Below are 24,298 nucleotides of genomic sequence, written 5' to 3' on the forward strand. Positions count from 1 at the left end.
GAGTGAAGCAGCCTCAGAGGCGTCTGACACCCTCCAGTACAGACAGGTGCACCGCTGTAGTGATGCTACACCTCTCCAACTATTTACTAAAGTAGACTGCCCTTTGGAAAGAGCCTGAACTATAACATACCTTTTCACAAAACCGTTCGTTTTCCAAGGAGTGAACAGTACAGGGGCACACTGTGCTTTTACGCATGGAAGTTGGAATCAGCCTAAATAAATTTACGCATGGCTGTGTCTCGTCTCTTCGGAAGATGCGTCCGGGCTTAGCTTCTCAGGGCGTCAAGAGCGGGGAAAAAAGTGAGCAACGATGCGGGGCACTGAGCTGCTCCTCGGTTACCTTCTGGTGAAAGTTATGGTGTGCAACGCGGAGGGCGAGCCGGGTCAGACCGTCGACGACTTCATGCTGGTGACCGGGTTTAACGACTCAAAGGAAGGGGATAGCGGAGTCACGGAGAGCCCGCACATTGAGGACAAGTGCCGCGGCTACTACGACGTGATGGGCCAGTGGGATCCGCCGTTCGTGTGCAGGACGGGCAGCTACCTGTACTGCTGCGGCACCTGTGGCTTCAGGTTCTGCTGCGCGTTTAAAAGCTCCCGGCTGGACCAGACCACCTGTAAAAACTACGACACCCCGCCGTGGGTGATGACAGGAAGACCACCAAAAGTGGACGTGTCGCTGGACACCGCGAAGGATAAAACCAACATCATTGTGTATGTCATATGCGGGGTCGTGGCCATAATGGCACTGATAGGAATTTTCACCAAGCTGGGTTTGGAAAAGATGCACCGTCCGCACCGCGAAAATATGTCAAGGTAGGTCATCATTTGACCAATGATCGTGTGTGCAAAACAATTTGATCAAAAACAAGTCACAAAGTAACACGTTGTTTAGTATATACAACTAACACCATGAAAAAGAAGTTTAACTGCACGTAGAGTGATGGATTCAGTTGTAACACATTTCAGTTTAACATCAATTTCCTCCAGTTGGAGACAAGTTTGATGACACTTAGCATCGTTGCACATCCTGTCTGCCTAACAGTAAGTCACAAGCACATTTTAGTCAGTGTAACAGACAAAAGTGTGCTGTTTATGTTTATTGCATTGTCCTTGGCCTGTGACTTTAACTTAAAATTGTCAGACTATTGCCAGTGATGTTGTGACATGTGTTACAGGTGCGCCTTTTTTTTTTTGTCCAAATATAATTCAGAAAGTGAAGATGGTTAACACCAAAAATGGTTACATTCTAGTTTGGGCTGGGCAATTAATATGTCTATTTATCTTCAGCATGTTACAATTGAAACCAAGCATAAGGGCCACTGTTGCACTGTTTTGGTAAAGATATATTTTTTTTTCTGCAAATTAAATTCTGTAATGTATCACTAACATATACAATATATATAGTTTGTTAAAAAGGCGCCATGTGCTGACTTTTGGTTTAAAATATATGCAAAAATGTTAAAGAATTGCACAAAATTGCATATGGCAGACGTGTTTGTGAGCATCTAACACTTGCAGATAGTTAGTACACAAAGTTCCTTAAACACATCACACATATGCACGCAGAGAGGCTTATTACTCTCTCCTCAAGTGACTGATTTTAGGCTTAACAATGTCTGCCTGAGGAGGCACTGCCTTGTCATTGATTTTCTGTGAAAGAACCAGCTAGTTCTCCTCCTTCAAAACAGATGCATGTTGTGTTCACAGACTGTTGTGTTGTGTTGTGTTGTTGACACTGTACCATAATCAGTTAACTTGTACACTGTAATTTAGATAAGGTGGATTCCGAAGCAGCATAGAGTTTTTAATATAGACAATGTTACTTGAATCTGAGCTGACACCTGTGACAAAAGTTAATTACACAGTAACTGGATGGTGCTGAACTTAAGCCAAAAATGATTTTGAAGTTAACAGGCCTTAGGACATACTGACAATAGCTATCATAATCAACTTAAGTCCTGAAATGTATTACTGTATGCAGCCTAAAAAAAAAAAAAAACTTAACTATCTTAACTATATCTTAACTATTTATCTCAGTGAGTCAGCACTTAGAGTTTGAGAAAGTAATTTCAGATAAACATGACTTGCTGCAGCTGTTCTCTGTGGATTGAAAGAAAAACCAGTTCAAAGTCTTATTTTTGCAGTGCACTAGAAGTGTACTCAGGGTTTGGATCGGTACACTCTGACAACACTGTTGGGTGAGTGTAGCTAAAGGTGCGACATAGCACACTTTTGGTCACCCACAACCAATTGGGTTCAATTCAATTTTATTTATAGTATCAAATCATAACAAGAGGACACTTTACAGATAGAGTAGGTCTAGACCACACTCTATAATTTACAAAGACCCAACAATTCCAGTAATTCCCTGTTGGGTGTGGTGCTGCGAAGTACAATGTGTGATGGAAGCCCAGTATTCATGTTAAATGATGTTTTGACCCATCATTAGGCCCTGCAGTGGGTATCAGGCTGTGCCGTCATAAATCTACTGAGCCCTCTGACAAGCGACACCCTAACCTGACGTACAGTAAGCTGCCTTTAAATCCTACAATCCCGCAAGCAAATGAAGCATGACCCAGCCTTATATCATCATTGTATCTGCTCAGGTTTAACTACAGTGGCTGGCCCAACTCACTTGGTAGTCAACCTCATCTGAATACCACGCTTCGCTCAGTTGTCCAACCACCATTGCTGTGACAGTCCTACCAATAGCCACTAGTTAGCAACCCCTCTGGTATGAGAAACGTTTTATTAATTATGTCCCCTGACCTCTCTTACCAAAGAAAAGAACACGGTTTCAATATGAATTTTTGTGCGAGTGCAGGCAAGTCGACAGGGTCAAACTTTTAAGGGGCATTTATGAGAAGTGACACTCTGAAAGCCTTCAAAAACAGTTGTATAATGTTGTCTGTGGCTTTGGAGGAAGATGTGTCCAGTTTGAGAAAATAACTGCGATGATGTCATGGTGATGTCATGGTGATGTCATGCGGGCTATGTCGAATTGGGGTAGAGACGTTTTTAACAGAAACTCTGCGTTAATAACTTCAGATGCGGAGAATGACAGATATGGTGATTTATGAGGCAGAAAGGGTCTAAAGAAAGACTATTTAGTAGCAAGAAATTTAGGATCCAGTTTTTTGAGTTTGACCCATACTATAAGGTCAAGGATATCTCAGACTTTTCTGCTTAAATGTTAAACTATTTAAATCATGGATTGCCTTATAAAGCATGTGACTTTGACATGAGACAAAAATTCATGAAGCTGGGTTAATCCTAGAGTTCACAACAGGTCATTTTAAATGATTCACAACAATGAAATGGCTACTATGAGGACTAACATGATACACAGGAGTCTTAGCTTTCCAGTCAAACCCAATTTATGCAACTCCAGGGATCCACATCCAAATGTGTGCATCCAAATATGCACACATATTCATATACCCTACACCATAATCGCAAACGGTCCCGTGGTCCTTTAAGGGTTAACACTGGTCTGACACTCCAGGCCAATTGACTGGATAGGCCATCGGGAGTACTGGAGGATTTCCCGGTCCGGTCTGGGCCTGCCGCAGTTTGTGTTCCTGTCTCCTGATTTTTGTTTACTATGAAGATAATCTTTCTCCAACCTTAACCAAATACATAACCTGTGTAGACTTTGAGGTGGCAGATAAAATATGCTCCTATCATTTGTTTTTCAAACTGTCACATGGGTTATTTCATGGGACACAGACAAACACTTTAATTTGTCTTTTAGGAGGACTAGTTGCACTGATGGCCCGCACTTAATCTGTACTTGTTTTTTACTGAAAAATGTCCTCTCTGAGATTGTTCTTCATCTTTCCAGAGCTCTTGCACATGTTATCCGCCATCCTGCCTCAGAACATACGGACGACATTGGACTTGGCCAGCACTATGAGAACATACAAACCAGAGTCACAGTTAACAGTCTCCGTAAGTACTGACATCAGCAGCACAACAACACTTAGCAATATACCTACAAAAAAGCCCCCCCCTCCACAATCCTGCTGGTGAAGCAATTAGTCATGCCCTCAGCAATCACTATATACACTAATTACCACCGACAACCTAGAGCTCTGCTTCTTAGCCAATACTTACTGTATGCAATGGCCTCACACATTATATTCCATGCTCATTCTGTAGGTCATCAACACCAACACACACCCACACAGATGTGCACCGACAGAAAAGATTTCTTATTAATGCTAACCTGCTTACTGCCTTGACAGCTCCAGTCAATAAAGATCACCCCGCAAGCTGTATAATTATGGGAAATGGCATCTCATATTACAAAAAAAAAAGTTTTAAAATATGCTAAGTTATTTGGCTAAATTGAGGATAAACTACTGATTAGGTATACAATGCTGTATAGTGAAGAATAAGTAAGAATTACACCTTACATTCTGTACAGTTGAAGTTAGAGGCCAACGAATCAACAAAATAATTAATTGAGCCAGGTTATGATTTAGTCTTCAGTTCCAGTATAAAAAGAATTAGAAAATTAATAATTTACATTAAGTGATCTACTGATATCCCGTATTCTAGATGCTTCTCAAAATGTCACATTTGAGTGCAGATGCAAATCAATATCAATGAGTTTAGGAGGTGATTTTGCTGAGTAGTTTGGAAGGTTTGCTAATTAGTGAAAACACCTGGTGTAATCTGTGGTTGGAATGAAAACCGGCCTGTTGTTGGCACACTGTACATGGCAGATGACTGCCTATTTCAAATGACCTCATCATACATAGCCAGGCTTTAGTGGCGCAAATATTTAAGCATTTTTAATGAACCGACTGTCTGTAATTAATTTAAATGTAATTTTATAATTTAAATAAATGCAAACTTTTATTACAAATCAAGAAAATGCAATCCACAATGTCTACATGCAAAACAAATCTCAGATTTTGCAAAATTACAAGCATAAATGATCTTAAACCCTAAATTTCCAGGCAGTAAAGACAGACTGACAGTTTTCTACATGTGCTGTTTAACTTAAACCTAAATGTGATCTTTTACCATTACTGCCACAAGGCTGTGCTTTATGTCACCTTTCAACTTTGTATTGACATTTTACCATCCTATCACATTTACTATAAATATTACTGAAGTGAGAAATGCAATTTAAACTTCAAAACATAACTAACCTCAGACATTCTATTTTAAGAGCTAGCTGTAATTTTTGTTTTAACTGAGCTTATTTTTTTTACTCCCTAAAATGAGCTGAGGTAAGGTGTCAGCACTGACATGATAATAATTAATCATTCTAAAATCAGAGCGCTTTCTTTCCTACCTTGCCTCCTCACAGAATAATTGTCATTTCATTAAAAAACAGCCAACACGTTAGGACTGATCTTCTGAAAGAGATACTGTATGCTATCTTTGGTATACTATGTACAGTATTATAATTTTAGAAGATTACTTTTGTATGATGGATAACTCCCAGTTGATGGGCTGCACTAGTTGCTGTGAAACACCTTAGACAAGCACTTTTACAGTATAAATGTTAAAAGATTTATGTTTTATTCAAGTTGAAAATTTGCTATTTAATTCATATATTACTACACTGAAGAAAAGAATGATGTAGCTTTCAATTGTTTGGTGACCTTGGACATGGAGAGACAGGGCACAATGTGCTGGCTGCTGTATCTTACAGGGATGTATGGGAGGGGTTCTGGGTAATAGAGTTGGTGACAGCACAGGGATGATTGTAGTTTTCTTGACAGCAATCCTTACAAGGTTACAAGGGGTGAGGTGATATTTCTTGCCACATGGATCCGTCCTGTACTTGTCCTCCCCAGATGTGCTTTCTAGTGGCAGGTGTGACTATGCCCTTGCTATATTAGTCACTGTATGTTATTGCCTGTCAAAGATAACAAAAATCTGTTTGACTGGTCTATGAGCTCTCATTCTCCTCAAGACACCAGTGTTACAGTTTTTGTGAGATGGGCTTCTACTTTGGCTACCAGTACTATCATGTTCATGTCCTGCTGGCCATGTGCACACATGGGGTAATTGTGAAGTGTGGCCTCTTTTTACTCCAGGCAGTCAACCAGAGAGAACAAGGTCTCTGTGACAGTCCATTTCCTCACTGCCAGATAGAAATGTATTTCAGCAGCATTACCTCTGACAGCAGCTGAGAAATTGCTACCAAACGTAGAGTCTGCCTATGGTTCTATTTTCCACCTGCCATATACTGTACTCTGAACTGTATAATGAAGCCTCAAATCTTTAAGGAGATAATTACAAACTGACAATAAAGAGAGCCTGACATTTTTTTGGATGGAGACACAGGAGTTGTTTCACTCCTAGTCTCGCATTGCCAGACCTATTTGCACAGCGCTGCGGAGGAAGGTCTGGCTAGTCCACACAGCATTCCTGGACAGGAGAAAAACATGCTCTTTTTATTGGCATTTCTTTAAACCAATCACAATCGTCTTGGGCGGAGCCAAGTGCCAGATGCAGCAACGGTGCCTCTGCAAAATAGCCTCGGGAAGGAACTTGTTTTGGTGCAACATGTGCACGTAGGGAGGCGAGCTCTGGAATAAAATGGCTGTGGAGTGTGTGATGAGAATTTTACTCAAAAAAAAGAGATAAATATAATTTTGATTGTCAGTTCTAGCTCGGAGGATGTGTCCCGAATCGACCAGAGTTTAGAAAGCGGAAGGTAAGGGACATCCGGCCCGAAAATGAGGGGCATCCGGCGGAACCGGAACTATCCCTTAAATGAGACGTCGTCAATATAGACTATTTCACTACTGATAGTTTGTGAAATGAGAAAGTGACTATGTTAAAATTAGATTTTTACCTTCCATTTTCACTTTACTGACCAATTCAACTTATTATTTCAATAGTTTAACATTTTACCAAGTGTGCAAACGTAATTTGTCCCCTCACTTTAATGTGGGGACCTGTGTGAAGAAATATGTGTATAAGTCATTATTCCTCTTATATAAACAAATACGGGTTAATTTAGAATTCATATTCTCATCTTTCTTATGATACTTTTAATGCTGTTTGGGTAAAAAATCTGACACTGGTCAGGAAATGTGTCTGTGGTCATTACAATTAAAGAAGAAGAATGACATGCTGTATGAACTTGTTAATTTTATGTTAACAAACTATTACCGTATTTTCAAACAGCATGAATTACTCTTTCAAAGTAATCAGGGACAGACTGGGGCTAAAAAACAGCCCTGGACTTTCTCTCAAATAGGCCCATCATCCGGCCATTTGCCCGTAGTCGTGCGCGACAGACACTAGCCAGGATGTCCTGATACTATGCCACAATACTGTAGCCTATCAGACAAGGTATTCACAGCAAGTAACATCTCAAATGATGATGGCGTTGTGTTTATTAATGAAGCCTCAGCCTTCAAATAAAAACAAAAAATGTACAATACATCTGCATTGAAAATAAAATACAAATAATGAAATGTCACTGGCTACAGAAACCCCACATTACACAAACTTGTAAACAGTACAGAGTATTACTGACAACACTTTCAGAGATAAAGTAGGCTACTTGCTGTACCTTAACATGGGGATTAGATATATTGTAGGCCTATACCAAAACTACACTGAGTGTGTTAGTTATTATATACTATAACTATTCAAATATAAATGTATATAACATGTGTTACTTTGTGTTAAAGAATTAGCATTGAATAACCTATTTAATATTTTCTCAATGCCATATTACACTTTTGATTCATATTAAGGCTGTGAAATGATGAAAATGACTAGGCCCTATCAATGTTGTCTGTGAAGCTTTCACAACCAACCACCAGGTCTTTGCCAGTTCCACAATAGTAAACGCAAATATGAAAGACAAGGAAAAACTGCACTCTGATGGAAGACAGACAGAAAGTGCAAGCTAGGAGTTTTTGGTTAAACTTGTGGTTACATTTGGTGAATTATTTAGCCCCCTTCCCTGTTTGTTAGCACGTTTAGAGTGGTACCAATGTATGCCTGATGTTTTCCCGTTTAATTTAATACCAGTCTTCATCCTAGCAGCAAAACTGAGCTCACTACAACCTCTCATATACAACCAAGTGAAATCGTGGTCAACCCGCGATTCATTTCTAACGCGTTTAATGTTTCAAATTAACCTAACAGAAATTATTAAATACGTTAAGTTTGACAGCACTAAATGGCACGATCATTTACATAATCATGATGCACACTCATGTTGAGCTGACAACATGCAATTCGCTAAGATAGGGATAAAGGCAGCCTATAAGTTTCCTGCTCCTCGCACTTACCAGTAATGCTGATGTGAAATTAACTCACGTATAATGATGTAGGCCGACTCTTCTTCTTCAGTTTTATTTTTACACGTAGCATATAAGTGATTGTATTTGCGCCCCCTGCTGTTGGCTGTTAATATCACTTTAATAGACTTTTTTGTGCCGACGGCCGTTGGTTGGACGGCCGTTCTGGACTTTTCCAGAACGCACAGATTGTCAGTCCGTCCCTGAAAGTAATCAACTTAATAATGAACTCTGTACTCTAATTGCTTTATAATAATGGCATCACCACAAAAATAAAGTATTTTATGTGCACACTTTGAAATATGTTTTATACATTTAGATTTTTTTTCACATAAAAGCTTGTCCACAAATGATGTAAATCAATTATTCTTACTTAATTAATAATTAGGTTAATTTATGTGTCTGAAAATATGTTTTATCAAACAATGTACATATGTTTAAGTATAACTTAGATCAACTGAAAACAATGAATAATGCACACATACAATTTGAATGTAGTGTTTGAGTTTCAGGAGTCTGACAGAAATGGAAAGATATAGACCTTTTTCACGGCAGACATGTTGACATGTCACAGTAGGAAAAGCACAGGTTTATTCAAAACCATTAATGATGGCTGCATTCCACTTAGGAGAGGCCCTGGTATTGTTCATGCTGACTCACTGAAACAGCTTACTGGGACACTTGATGGAATTGAGCCATCGTTAAGGTTATCAATTTCAGCTGTGCTTTTTCTACTATGACAAGTCAAAAATGTCTGCTGTGAAAAAGGTCCATTGACTCGGAGATAAAAGAATATTTTCATCACTAACTTGAAAGTAGGCTGCCTGTAAATAAGAATGCCCTTCTCCATGTACCATTTATTTTGGGGCATACAGCTCCCAAAATACTCTTAAATCTTTTAGGAGTTCCAGGGTGGTGTCTGTGTCTGAAGTGTTAACTCGCTTATTTCCCGCAACAACCATGGAGTCTTTAACCTTACAAGTCTCCAGAAGTGTCCTACTTTTTTCCAGCAGCTGACATAAAAGCTGTGACTTTGACAACAGTAAAGCACAATGACACTCTGTCAACACGCAGTCAGATAAACACTAAAGAGGTAGATAAAAAAGTACATATCAGCACTTCAGTTTAAATTGAGTTTGGCATCCTGAAAATAGCAAAGTTGCACCAGATGTTCACAAAAGCACTGTCCTTATTTATTAACTGCAGTGAAATCTTAGACTAGCCTATACATAGAGGAAAATTGAGACCTGGAGACATTCAAACTAAACTAAAAATAAATGTTTTTGACAATATTGAGAGAAATAGTTTAGCTAAAGCAAGGGTCTTCAACGTTTTTTAGGCCGAGGACCCCCTAGCTGAAAGAGAGACAGAGAAGGGACCACCTACTACTGTACATATATATCATGTTTTAATGTTAAAAATACATGTGGAAGGCACAGTGAATCCTTAAGCGTACCTCTATGGCTACCATATGGCTACTTTACCTATAATAAGCTTATCTTCAATGTGCAAATTAAGTTAAATTTTTTTTTCACAAAAAGGCCAAATTATCTTTCCTAATAATAGGTTGGATTCATATTATTGTATATTTTCAGACATATTTGAATTTTTGAAAAAAGAAACTTTCAAAAACATTTTAGACATAATTTGGCAGGCCCCCTGCACTTACTTTAAGGACCACCTAGGGGTCACAGACCCCCTGTTGAATATCTCTGGTCTAAAGCATTCAGTGTACATTAATAATATTTTAAATGATTTACTTTCGGTGGCATGGCTTCTGCATTTAATGGGATACCCTGACCTTGACTGTATTATCAGATAAGTGCAATGGGGTGCGACCTCTGGCTCACCCAGTAGAATGTGCACCCCATGTAAGCTGAGTCCTTGGCAGCGGCCCGGGTTTGATTCCGACCCGCGGACCTTTGCTGCATGTCCCCCCCCTTCTCTCACCCATTTCCTGTCTTCAAGCTATCCTGTCGATTAAAGGCCATAAAAAGATAAGTGCAATGGTGACCACAAACAATGCTAATGGCTAATCTCCCTATTTATACATTGTTTTCCATGGTTTAATGAGCTCATCTGAAAGAACACTACATTTGATCCATATGTTTTATTGTTTGGTTTTTAACAAACATACTGTATGTACTCCAGATTTCCTTAAAAGCAGTGTTAACCATGTATTATCCTGGTTAGATGAAAGCACATCTAATTTGACTTTTAGCTTGAACAAGATCACATTGAATGAGAGCCTGTGTGCATGGCCCACTTACGATGTATTGTATGAAACTGAAACAGGTCAACAAGCCCAGAAAGGAACCTGACAAGGTAACACCAATAGATTCGATGCAGATATTTCCTGTTACATTTTTTGCGAATTTGGTTACTTTTGTTAGTAAAGCATTTTTAAAAGATTCAATGAGGGTTTATGAAGACAAATCCATCACTGAGTTTAATATCTTATCTGTACACGACGTGAAAGTGCTGTGCTGTTTTTCTCAACTTCAGTTGATAATAAGGCCTTCAAGAGTTTGTTATAAATACAGCCTTATCATAAGAAGAACACAGTAGCACCTTAAATTACCTCAAAATCTGATCTTACTCATAACATTACCTCCTTGAGGTGTGGTGGAGTGAAATAATTGTCAAAGCTGTCCTCTGCATCATTTCATGAGACAGCATTGATAATTTGAGACTTTCCAAATTAATTAGCACAGTAATAAAGTTTCTTGCTGACCAGTTGGGAATAAGAGCCTAATTAACCTATTTTCTGTATTAATGATCTGTTTTTACCAGACACATTCTAGACCAAGAACTAGTAGACTCAAAATTTAAAGTCTGTAAACTTGAACCATTAACAATGGCTGTGATGAGTTGATGGACATCTTTTATGTTCATATTCAAGTTATTGGTGCTGGACATACAGTAGTTTATAACTCCTCTGAGTCAGGTTAAATTAAAAGGAAACAATTAACATCAACAGAATGAGTGTGATTTCACAACCTGATTACATTTAAAATAACCATCATCGTGATTTTGTAAGAGGACAAGTTTTAAAGGAGTAAGTAATTAAAGGACAAATCCGGAGCAAAATGAACCTAGGGGTTAATAACACGTGAACCGAGTCGACCGTTCTCTGGGATATGTTTTCATGCTAATCGAATGTGACCAGTCTTATCACAAACCGCTAATTAGCTTATAACGCTAGTCGTTGGGGCAGAGGGTAAAGTAAAAAGAAATCGCTACAGTCACGACCAGTCGAACGACGAATGCCATGCAACCAGTAACCAGTAACGTAGCTCAAGCATGGCGTACATCGTTCGACTGGTCGTGACTCTTTTCCCACGATGGCGCCAGCCTGTATACGTGAACGGTACTGTCTTTCTAAACTTAAACAAATCTTTTTAATAAACTGTCTGTACACCTACAAATTTCAATGCTTCGGTTTACATGTAGTGACCCTCATTATGCTACCATTGAAGTGTGGTCCTACTTTGAGCCTTGTTAGTGGTATAGAAATAGCGATTTCTTTTTACTTTACCCTTGCCCCGACAACTAGCGTTATAAGCTAATAAGCGGTTTGCGATAAAACTGGTCACATTCGATAAGCATGGAAACATATCCCAGAGAACGGTCGACTTGGTACACGTGTTATTAACCCCTAGGTTCATTTTGCGCCGGATTTGTCCTTTAATGATAAAAGCTATCCGCATCAACTATTGGTCTATCAACATGTATCTCTCAGATATATATAACACATATGCAGCAGTCTTCCTGTGAATTGTTAGTTCCAATAATCTCCTCAAGATAAGACACTGAACATCTGTTTGCTCGGTCGTGCCAGAAGGCAGGGGGCCAGTCTCTTTGCTGTGCACCCCTTAATTTACCAGATGTCTACTGTAGGATTAGTACAGTTTCACAAAGAGCAGTCATGACACTCCAGCTGGGTCCCCAGAAAAGCCTACTTAAGGGAAAGTGACACTACTATTCTACAATTCTATCTTCACATCCATCCATCAAGCTGATTTATATCCTGGGATAACGTAACAGTCCATTATGGTGTTTTTCCATGACATGGTACCTGCTCTACTCTACTCTACTCGGCTCGACCGCTGTGCCCCGTCCTCCATTTTCTATTGCAGATTTAGTACCGCCTCATGCCTGAGGCTCAATGGCTGGTCGTCATAGCGACGCCGCAGGAAACTGCCGTGACCTAACGCGACACACACACACAGAACGTCGAAGGTGTGTTGTTTTTTTACTCTGTTGCCATAGCCAGAAGACAAATTTTGTTTCAAAAGCTGGAGGCAGCAAAAAAACCCACCAAAAATGGTGAGTAGAGTCGAGGCGAGTCGAGCAGGTACCATGTAATGGAAAAACGCCATTAGAGAAAACCAAGTTGAAATGAATAATTGTATTTTTTTAATCATTTATTTAAACAAACAATAAATAATTCATCACATCTTGTATTAGCTAACGCAAATGGTCATATACAAATTTGAACATATTACCTCAGCGATTAAAGGGAATTTGTCGCTGCAAACAACAGAAACACTGAATTTTTGCATTAACGACTTGTGTTTTCCCTCCTTTAGATAGCAACCACATAAACAACGTGGCTCAAGCATCAACTTTGATAACACAGCTTTACCCGGCTGTGGGACACATTACCAGCCCCTATGAACAACAGACGCCTGTCAAGGATCTCAACAAGTATGCCACGCTCAAGGCTGTGGGTAAGGTTTGATCTGATTAAGTACATCCTCTATAAATAAAACATACTAATCAGGGTTACCCTGCATCATGTAAAGAGAAGTGTCAAGGTTTAATTGAGTGAACCATGATCAACATCATCTCTAATCTGAGTAATCATTAGATTTATACGTTAATGAGGAAAAAATCTATACTGAAAAGTTTTATAATGTTTTATGGAATCCCTGTAAAATTAAATGTGGTTAATTTTGAGTAAAACATTGATTGTCTCAACAGACAAAAAACACGATATTAAAATGTTCTGCTAGCTGCAGTTATAAGTGCATCTCTCTCTTTATAGCTTGGCATTAAAATGATATAAGACAATATTGCTTTGGCCATTTTTCAGTCTTTTATTTATCTACTTCAGATGCAGCAAGAATCCTATTTACACAACACAAAATTATATTTTTCTTTAAATAGGAACCCAGTTGGTTTGAATCTCCATCAAATCTCTGGCTGACAGAAATCGTTGTCAGTTAATCCATGGTCCATCATTGCCAACAGAGAGGGGAACTGAAAGTTTATTTATAGAAGCAAGTTTGTTGTCCTTCTCATGTGCTAATTTTGGAAAGTCTGCAGCAAGTGCCAGGATAAATGCCTGGGCATTTGAAACAAGAAATAACAGAAAATACCAAAATAGTATCACTCATCAAGATGATGCTAAATGATTTTTCAAAAGCCTGTTTGTAAAGTACGTCAATAAAAATACATTCCTGCAAATCATAAAATGAAATGGAAAGTGTAGTGTAAAATAAGTACCCCTTTTATGTGCATTATGGAAATAGTATGTGTTTTGTGAGCTGATATTAAAAAACTGGTAACAGCCAACAGGTGATGTTACGGTGGAGTGGAGCACATATGTTCAGGCACACCTCCAAAATGTAGAGGTCCCTTTTTTAATATAAAATCCTAACACATTTATTATCAGTTTACTTTTAAAACTCACTTAAAGTGAAAAGTGAAGTAATTGATATTCCACTGCTTTTCATGTTGATTTCTGTTGCAAAAATAATCATCACAGTGCCATTTCAAAGAACAAATAGTCTTACATTTAACTGACCTTGATTTTGGCCAACCATCATCTCTGCCTGTGTGCATAACTTTTGAAAGTTTGCAGAGAAAAAAGAAATGAAATAAATGTGAGAATCAAAGTGTGGAGTGAAGGTATTTGTGGATCTGTATTTGATGCTATTTAGCACAGTGAAACGGGAGTCTTTTTATAGATTAATCAATTAGCTGTGGCCATGGAAGGGATGACAGCTATCAGCATGCGTGTAGTATGTCCAATCACATAAAACAGCTCACTCTCTTTGTGATTCACACAACCGTCAAAAAAACTGATCACGAGGGAAAATAAAAATAGAGCAAATCTTAGCTAATGAGACTGGGGACAGGAGACAATCAGGAGCAATCAAAACATAAATGAGTTGGGGAGTGGTGATTAGATGCAACTATACTGTACACGGTGAGCCATGTGAGCCTCTGTGGTCCTAATATATGTGTTCATCTACCCGCACTGATTAGGGTTTTGCTGAAGTAGCTACTGTAAAGGATATGCATCACTACATCTCTTTCCTGTACCATGAAGTGAGACCCAGAGCGCAGCCACAGTTTGCTGCTGATGAAGAGACCACATTAATGGTCATCTGGTAAAAAAATTCTAAAATGTTAGAAAATACTAATACTGGAGCATGGTGTGCTCCGGCTTAATTAGTGCTCAAGTGAATACTGTTTTCATACATTGTAGCACCTGATTGGAGACATAAAATCCCACTGCAATGTTGTTGTTTTTTTAGCAAATTACAGCAGCTGATTATGGCAAGACAAATACCAAAAGACAAGATGTTGTGTGCAGTGATCTACTGGCATACCACCTCAGCCTTACTGAGTTCCCAGTGTTGTTCTAAAATAATTTTGTAAACTGGAATATCAACAAATATTCAGTGAAATTGGAGTATAATTATTAACTGACCTCTCACACAATATATTTGCATTTTTTATATTAAATGTAATTTTACGTAATATTATATATATAATATTTAAGCATGTTCTGGTTGTGTGAAGCCATAGATATATAGTTTGAAGCTACCACAATTTAGTGAACACTATTATCGGAATCGAGAATCTTATCGATTCTCGATTCCGATTCTTTGAGTGATGGAGTTGAAACGGGTTAGATACTTATTTCACAAATAAGAGGAAAGGGAGGACACAATGCAATGACCAATGAAGGGAAACATGACAAAGAACTATCATGTGTTTATCTGTATTTGTTAGCAGAGAAAGCTAATGACAGCTTCTACAGCCACCGGCGGCAAGTGATTGAGATGACATCCAAGGGCAGCCTTCCCATGGAAGCTGTGGATATGGAGCCAGAGCCGAGTAATCCTTACAGCCCACCTAGACAGCTGTCTGCAAAGCAGAATGGACACAAGTACAAAAGCCCCAAGAGCCACAGCTCCCAGCTGCTGTCCTACAGCTCCAACACTGCTGCCAGCCCGGGGCGGCTAAGATCCTGGGAGAGCAAGGACATGCTGGGACTCCGACAGAGCTATGGCCAAAAGAAACTCTGCATCATAGAGAAGGAGCTGCACACCACTCGCTACATGCCCCCACAACCATACTTTGTCACCAACAGCAAGACAGAAGTGACAGTATGAGGGACTGTCTAAGCACCAGGCTTAAAAGCAGTCTGCATTTAGGGAAGGCAGTCGCTGCTGACTGTAGGTGGTGTTGTAAGAAATCAGCATGGACTATAGTATGTGCAGTTGTGCATGTGATGGGCAGCATTTAAGTTGCCACGTAAAGGTGAAGTGTACTGTAAAAGAACTCAGTATCAATCACTGTTTCTCAGGAGGGCACAGTGATGAATATGCTGTCATTGATATTCATAATAATAATCCAACTGCTAAAACAAAAGTTACATAACTCATATATAATAGTGGTGAGACATGTGACACTTACAGTACTGTTGTCAGTATTTACTGAGATATCAATGGACCTTGACATTTAAGTATAGTATATCATTTCTGTTAAAAGGAACATTTTCCACCTTGTCTAATTAGTGTTGATGGTAAATGTAGTCAATTCCTGTGTGTGCTATGTTGACCGAGAAAGCTGAGTTCTTCTGCTCATGGGGCCGTGTCGGCAGTGCCTACATGTACCAGGATGCATTGTGTGCATGCTACTGACGCCCAGCCAAAACATAGTGTAGCCAAGTTGTGCCTTTACTTTGGCAGGTAATAAAAAAAACAGAGGCTCCGTAGTCCGAACTAGCGTAAACCAAGACGGCAACAATTCTTTATTTTCCACATTGTCAACGGCAGCGCATTACAGCTTTACTACTTCCATTTTTACCTTTCTCAATAAAAGCCCAACTTAAATTCACTCAGCATTTCACTAATTGGCAATTCAACAAAATAGCTTACAATAACGTTAGGTTATGAAACTACTCACTCAACTAATCAATTTAATTATTTTTTATTATTACGACAAAAAATAATAATTTATTGAATTAATCAAATATAAACCGCTTGTAAATTGCTTGACGTTACTTATTGAACTTTAAATTATCATTGCACTTAATAACAAGCGTAGCTGTCCTCAATTTAGGTCATCCTGTACATCTCTGTTTTTTCCTGCATCCACCGTGTGTTGTGTGTGTGTGCGTGCATCAGTCGCGGGGGGAACTGAGCAGCCCCGCCACCTGCAGATAGCCGACAAGATTGAAACAGCAGCAGCTTTCAGCGACTTTAGAGTGAAAAATCATTACAGTGTACAGTGTATTGATGTTAAAATATATAAAAGTTGGCAGGACGGTCTGAAATGTCTTTCGCTGTATGTTTTGTTGGTAAATGTGAGATGTTCGAGTCACACACGTCTCGTCTTCATATCAGAAACAAGGAAATTCAACCCGTTCTCACTCCCGCTTGGGGCTCTCAGCATCACACACTGACGCAAAGTCCGGCACGTGGGACTGCTGTGATTGGTTGAAGTCATGGGAAACAAATTTGCCGTAAAGTTGCGATTGCTCAAAATTGTGAGTCGCACCGAATTCACAGGGATTGGTTGAATTTGCGTGAATTGTTGCAATCGCGAATTCCTGGAGGGACTGACTAATGGTCATCTGCCCTCTCGACCGTGCTGGTCTTTGTTGTCTTTTCCAGTTTATCTACGGAATCCTGAAGAAATCTCGAGCACACCTCAAGTGAGGAGTAAAACTTGCATAGCATAGTAACACACACAGGCTCTCACTGGGTTGGTGTCTGAGACAGCATCCAACAAAAAGTGCCCACGCGGTTGGCAGCAGCTCAGGTTCTGGAGGGTCCCCGCATCTCTACCTCTCTCCACTGCATTTCTTCGGCCGTATACTGTGGCTCAAATAAATACGGCTGAATATCAGAGATAGCAAAAACACTGTAAAATGTATCCTTGTTCATAACATCCTTTGCAATCATATTTTCGAATACCATTTTCACTGTTGGAAATGTAGCAATAAGTTTGCAATACAAGCAAAGAGAAGAGAGAAGTTCTGTTTTTAAGCAACATCTAGAGTACGTCCCTTGGCTACCTGGAGGCAAAATCCAAGCTGAAATAGCCTGTAGTTCTTCCTTGCCTCCAACTACATCACTGTCACGTCATGGGATTCAGGAAGAACAGATTTTGCAGCTGCGAACTGCAGTATTCTTGGTCAATATAGCACGCACTGAGAAATTGTTTCAATACAACCTAAATTTATCATCAACACTGATCATCCACATAAAAAGTGGCACATTTCTATTTTAAATCAACTTTGTCTAAATGAGAAAACCTTCCTTATGTATCTAATCAAGGTTGAGTGGCCTGTGATTAATTGGCTATTGATGAAATGCTTTACTGGACAATTTATATACAGTATACTGTTAATATTTAAAAGGGGGGGCACTGCTATGTAGGTGTTGGATCAAGTGCAGTACTCAGGAATGATACAGGACATTTAAGATAAATTACCTGAATAGTTTTAGCCAGCCCAAATTCTAGCTATTTTGTTTGTGTATTTATTTATTTAAAATGGAAGATCTAGTCGTCCTCAGTATATCACAAATGTTTTTCAGGAAGAACACAGTTACAATTAAATGAGGATAACTGATGTTTTGAGATCTTAAAGCACACTTTGTTAAAGTTGATTTATCAGCTAAAAATTAAGACCCTAATCTCTAAATTATAATCTAACTCCAAAATATTACTTACATTTTTATTGCCATTCAAAATGTCTAAAGTCCAACTAAAAAACATGAGTGATATCAGTTGATCACACACAATTGGCCATGGCCGATGGCCATGACTATCACTGAATTAATAACTGTATTCATTTAAGAAAAAGACTATATGACATACATGTTGTCCAAATGTAAGTTATTCAGGTTTGTTTCCAAAATGCTCTGCGCTGCATTCATTTTGAAGAGATTTATAAGCTAAGTCTATCATTCAGTATTTCTGAAATATAGAATAATCTGAAGTCTGTGAAAGTGTTACTGTTGACCAAAATTACTTTAAATCCATTAAAAAGTCCATTTAAATTTTGTGAATGTAATGCCACTTTTCAAAGATGTCTCATTTTGAAGGAAACCTTCTAAATGCATTCAAACCAAGTCACTGCCAACAGACATCCTACTGATACATACATTTCCATGATTAATAGGAAAAGTAGCAGTAGAGTGTTGAACCAGTGTTGTATTGGTGTAATAGTGCCTCTCATCAGTACCAGCATGTGTATGGTTATCATAGAATATACTGTAGATGAAGTCCCAGTATTATGACTGTGATTGATCTTAGTTATCCATTATGCCAACAAATAAAGTAATTTTCAGTGTGACGATATTTAAACTCTCAGCTTTACTAAAAATGTATACGATTTAATTCCAAAGCTCACATTTATTGAAAGTATCTGGACTGGACAGTCTGAAACTAGTGATACAGCAGTTGACGTGTCCATTGTTGGAGGTTAACAGTTAATACACTTGTCAGAAATAATGTAAACATTGTTTTTTTTATTTGCCTGTTACTATTACTACTCAAATAAATGGGTCAACTAAATACATATAAACAGTTTTTTGTTTGATTGACCCTAGCAACTTACTACATGACAATATTTATCTGCTGTTGTGGTATTTTAGTTAACTATTAAACAGATGTTTTAATATTGGTCACCACTTCTGATCTCAGCTAAAGCACCTTACCAAGAACTCATTGAAAAAGGACATTCATGCCACACTTGGCAAATGTTTTTAATAAATACGGTTCTCTAGTGCAATTGATTATTTGTTTCACTGATTTCCCAGCCAGCAATATACTGTAAAAAGATGTTCACACCTGCCTGCAAGTCTTACTCATGCGGTTGACTATTTCAAGCAGCCGAGGACAAGGCTGCACTCATAGCTGATACACAAGTGGGAAGTGGGGTGTATTTATGTATTCTCAAGTCCAAATCGTAGCTATTAATATTCCAACACTTCCAATCAACTTTATGCACTGTTTTCCAAAATATGTAGATCTAGTGCACCAAACTGTTCTATCACTTAATCAACTGTTTCACCATTATAAGAAATCTGTTATTCACACTATTCAAACTTGACTATTAATTCAGCTGATATTTGTATTCATGCAAACAATGTTGTATAGTCGACTACCATTGAATGTTTATGACCTGTTAAATATATTCACAACTTCTGTGATTGACAGTTCACATCCTCCATGCAGTTATTGGAAAATCACTGAGCATTTAAATGTTTTCCATACATTGTTTGTGCAGTAAAATATAATCCCTGTGTCACCAGTGTCCTGAATTTGTTGGAGTAAATTACATTATAGTTGAACCAGTGATTCCGTTTTATTGTGGTATTTTTATATAATTTCAGTGCAGTCTGGAAAAGTACAAAGTTCATGAAACATTTTCTAAATGTGGAAAACCTCTATGACTGCCTTTTACGGTGATTTAAGGTTTCTGCAAGTTAGGGAACGCCAACGATGTCGTCTTATTTTCATATATTAGATATACCATCCGAGTGTAGCATACCCTGTACACAGAAACTAGTCAATGGCAACTGTAGCACAGTGTTAGTGGACTCCATTTACCTGTCCAGCTGAAAGGTAAACAATGTCAGTAAAGCTACTATGGCTTTTAGCATTTTGTAATTGGTTTGTTCAACTGATTTACCTGTTGTTGTTTTTTAACTAAAAGGAAAAGAAACATTAGGCTGATAGTAGGGTTTAGTGTGCCAGCAGCAAAAAAAGAAGAAAGAAGATGCATGTAATCACAAAAACAAATTTGTAACTTGCTCTATTGGCTGCCCCCTCAGCACCACACAGATGGTATCATGAACACATGGAAGAGCACTTGAGTGCGGCCAAAGGACCTCTTCTGTATAATATACTACAGTTTATGGGACATTCTGTTTTAGTGTGCTCCAGCTGTAAGAAGTGAAGTGTCATTGTCTACATTAAAAGTATTTTTAACAACTCTGTGTCTTCTCCAGACTTTCTTAAGCCTTGACTATTTGTCGTAGTTACCTGGTTAATTCATGTAAAATCATCTCTCTGTGGTAATTTGAACATGAAACTAGACAATGTAGTTGTTATTCTTAGCAGCAAGATGCAGCTTAACACAAACATGTACTGTAGTTACATGTTTGTGTTATGATGCATATTTAGAGATGTAATCTTGACCCTGATGTTTAGTGTTACAAACTCAGTAAAGTGGAAAAAAAGACAACTTTTCATACACCAACATGTTGTACAGGTTGTTCAAGTGCAGTAACACAATAACACTAGCAGGCTACAACCTCACCTTCAATTGGACATTTGGATTTCAAATACATGTTTTTGGAGAAAAATGGAAACATTCTTGAAACACTTGAACCATAGGAAAGGACATTTTTCATTTGGAAAGTAGCATTGCTCTTGCATTTTTGCAAATTTGCACACATTCACACACACTTAATGACCAATTCAATTCTTCTGTTGTAGTTACACAGCCAATAACCAGGAATGAATCACCTGAAAAGCTGAAGCACCTGGACCGTGGGGTCAGGCAGCTCAGTTGTTTAGAACAATACACCATTGACTGAGGGCATATTTGAATCACTTTGCTTGTCACTCTACTTTTGCACTTGTTTGAGAATTCAATCCAAAGGTGGACCTGTTACTATAGATTACAGCTGTGCTTTCTCTCAGAACTTCACTTTTAACAAGCCTCTGGGAGCACTGTCATTTTCTTGAAAACGCCAGGAGACATTCTTGTTAATTAGCAAATGATGTTTCCTACCACCAGGGTGGTTCCCTCTGGAAATTAAATCAGCACAATAACCTAATTCAGACAGAGGGCCACAGATATAGTCCTTGTGAGTGAAAAATCGTAATCCTGAAGCAATGACATAAAAAAGTGGTGTGCTTTTTCAAACATGAAATAAGGCATGATTGTACTGTTCACATGAACTAACAAAGAGCCAATACAGGGGGAAACAAATGCAGTGGAGTAAAAAATTAAGTGTGCAACATGTTTTAATTCAGAGTCTTCTGGGAGTGGACAACTTCCTGGCACCTCATGTTCATTTCATTTATTGATTTGCTAATATAAAAGTTTCTAAAATGTGTTGGAACAGATTTCTGCTTTTCAAAAAGCAATAATTTACATTAAAAAGAAGCGCAACAGTGTAACTTTACACAAGACATTGTCCATAGCCCCAGGATCCTTTGGACATCTCTTCTGCTCCACAATACAGCTGTGGTTCCCCGGTGAGTTTTTCTCCCTGGTTTATCTTCATTGTAGGGTACACATTAAAAATTAACATTTTCCTTCAATTATTGAAGAACCAGTATGTACAGTATGAAGCTATAGCACAAGTTCAGTCAGGAAGACTATACTTTTGCATGCTTAGGCCTTCTTTATTTCTCAATCTTCACACACATGCTCACTCATTATTTCTAACAATCCTGTCCGGGGCAGTCAATTATCTTATCAGCTGTTCTCATAAGCTGGTCACGTCAGCTGATCTGATCTATCCAATAGCTCAGTGACATACCTACATTGTTAGCCTATCATACTGCTGCTGCCTCTATTTAAATATGATTTCTCTCTGCCTTTAGTACATTCACGCTGCAGTTATGTGTTATGTGTATGTGTTTTATGTATGTCACGGCTGTTGCAGTTGAGCTCCATCAGCCTCATCAGAATCATCAGCCACCACCACCACCAGACTGGACTCCATGGGGGGATATATCTTGCGGCTGCTCAGGGCAGGCGCCCCTCAGTTACAAATGTAGAGTCTTAGCGCGAAAATACTTTCTACCAAGACTTAAATATCACACATCTGTGACCGTTCATTCACGTTTCTCTTCCGATTGAAATATATTTGGCATTCCATGGATTTACATTATTTACAGTACTTGATTTACAGCTGATATGTGAAAAGGTACACAACCTTATTTGTTTAACAGTAATTTAGTGCTTTTATTTTTAAGTAGCCTACATGGAATTTGTCTGTTGTGTACTCTTGCTAGCTTACTGAGATGAACGTGAGACGCTAGATGCAAAACATGTCCGTCAAGTTTAAGTTGTTCACTTTCTTGTGTGTAAAACTCCAACATATTGAACAGTAAATGTTCACAGTAAAAGACAAGCGTTTTTGGTCGTCATTCGAAGCTATTCCACTACAGAAGGCATGTTGGGTGGGTGAAATTAGAAAGCTAACGTTAGCTAACGAGCAGCAGCCGAGTAGGGTTTGGTGGAAAAAATTCTAAGGTTCGTCAGAAACCGAACCCCGTCAAAAAGCCCAATATTTGGCCGAATCCAAACCCTGGATTCGGTGCATCCCTACTTGTAAATCATTAGCAGTATACTAAAAGCAGCAGAAAGGCAGAACTGAGTACACTTTAATATATCTGTTTAAGTATCGCAAGTAATTATCACGATATTCAACAACGTTATCACATATCGCTTATTTTCCTCATATAATGCATCCACACGCGCAGCAGCGCACAACAACACACACACACACACACACACACACACACACACACACACACACACACACACACACACACACACACACACACACAAACACTTTACACACATAGCGTCACTACAGGAAATCATTCCTACCACAGGCAATTAAACTTTTTAACGCTTCATCACTGAGTGTGAGATAAGACTCATATAAATCACTGCACTGAATGCACCTTGCACAATAGGTTTATCTACATCCTATCGTTACTAGTGAAACAGTTGTAAATTTTTGCTCCCCAACTTGCACATTAAGTTTATCTATAGCTATTGAAACGGTTGTACATTTTATTTCCAAATTGTATATATTTTAAATATTGCTTGTGTAGTATTTAATTATTATTTCATGTATATTGTTTCCTATTATTTAATGTATACTCCATATGTGTGCTGTGTCTGATATTTTGCTGCTGCAAAACTGTTATTTCCCATTTTTTGGGATCAATAAAAATCTATCTATCTATCTATCTATCTATCTATCTATCTATCTATCTATCTATCTATCTATCTATCTATCTATCTATCTATCTATCTATCTATCTATCTATCCATCCATCCATCCATCCATCTATCTCACCAACAACAGGCTAATAGAACATCTGGTTCTGCTGGTTTGAAACAGACCCACTTAGGGGCTCAGGGTGGTTTTAACATAATTAGACCATAAAATGTGGATTGTGATTTAGGTTCTGACTCAAGAATTCACAAGCAGTTATACATTTATTTCATCCATGCACTCAACATAGAAAGACTATGTCAAGTTTTTTCCATGACTGCAATAAAAATAGGATCCCTGTGAGAAGGTTTGAATGACATGCTGTCTAGATTTCTTAGTTGCGGCCATGAGAAACTGGAACGTCACAGGCTGCAGTTCCTGCTACAAAGGCATTCCTCATAAACTGCTGCTTATGAAAAAACAAGTACTAACTTCCCCACTACAGTGTTTCCCACACATAGACTAATGTGTGGTGGTGCGCTGCACTATCAACATCGGCCGCCGCACATTGCGTTAATGTTTTTTTTTAACGCTATTTAAAACATGTTCCGCTGCATTTCCTTTCCCTGCTCTCCTCCGTCTCTGTCACTTGTGTCTCGCTCACATACATACACCGTTCTCTTAAAACATCCATCACACACACACACACACACACACACACACACACACACACACACACACACACACACACACACACACACACACACACACACACACACA

The 24,298-nt window shown here is 38.6% G+C and overlaps 1 protein-coding gene across 1 annotated transcript; it reads left to right on the forward strand.

Moving 5' to 3' along the window:
• shisa9b (shisa family member 9b) lies at positions 1-16,504 on the forward strand. The gene is made up of 4 exons (XM_039824968.1): positions 1-816; positions 3,848-3,954; positions 12,884-13,024; positions 15,321-16,504. Exons 1-4 carry the CDS (start codon positions 311-313, stop codon positions 15,701-15,703), a joined length of 1,137 nt encoding a protein of 378 aa, XP_039680902.1. The 5' UTR covers positions 1-310; the 3' UTR covers positions 15,704-16,504.
• Positions 16,505-24,298: the final 7,794 nt, after the last annotated feature.

The sequence above is a fragment of the Perca fluviatilis genome, chromosome 15, assembly GCF_010015445.1.
Source record: "Perca fluviatilis chromosome 15, GENO_Pfluv_1.0, whole genome shotgun sequence".
Taxonomy (NCBI): domain Eukaryota; kingdom Metazoa; phylum Chordata; class Actinopteri; order Perciformes; family Percidae; genus Perca; species Perca fluviatilis.

What these genes read in the sequence shown, in the direction of transcription:
- shisa9b (XM_039824968.1), top strand. Translation starts at nt 311, where the DNA reads ATGCGGGGCACTGAGCTGCTCCTCGGTTACCTTCTGGTGAAAGTTATG. An exon ending in AGTCACAGTTAACAGTCTCC is followed by an intron (nt 3,955 to 12,883) that starts GTAAGTACTGAC and finishes TCCCTCCTTTAG; the next exon opens with ATAGCAACCACATAAACAAC. An exon ending in TGCCACGCTCAAGGCTGTGG is followed by an intron (nt 13,025 to 15,320) that starts GTAAGGTTTGAT and finishes TGTATTTGTTAG; the next exon opens with CAGAGAAAGCTAATGACAGC.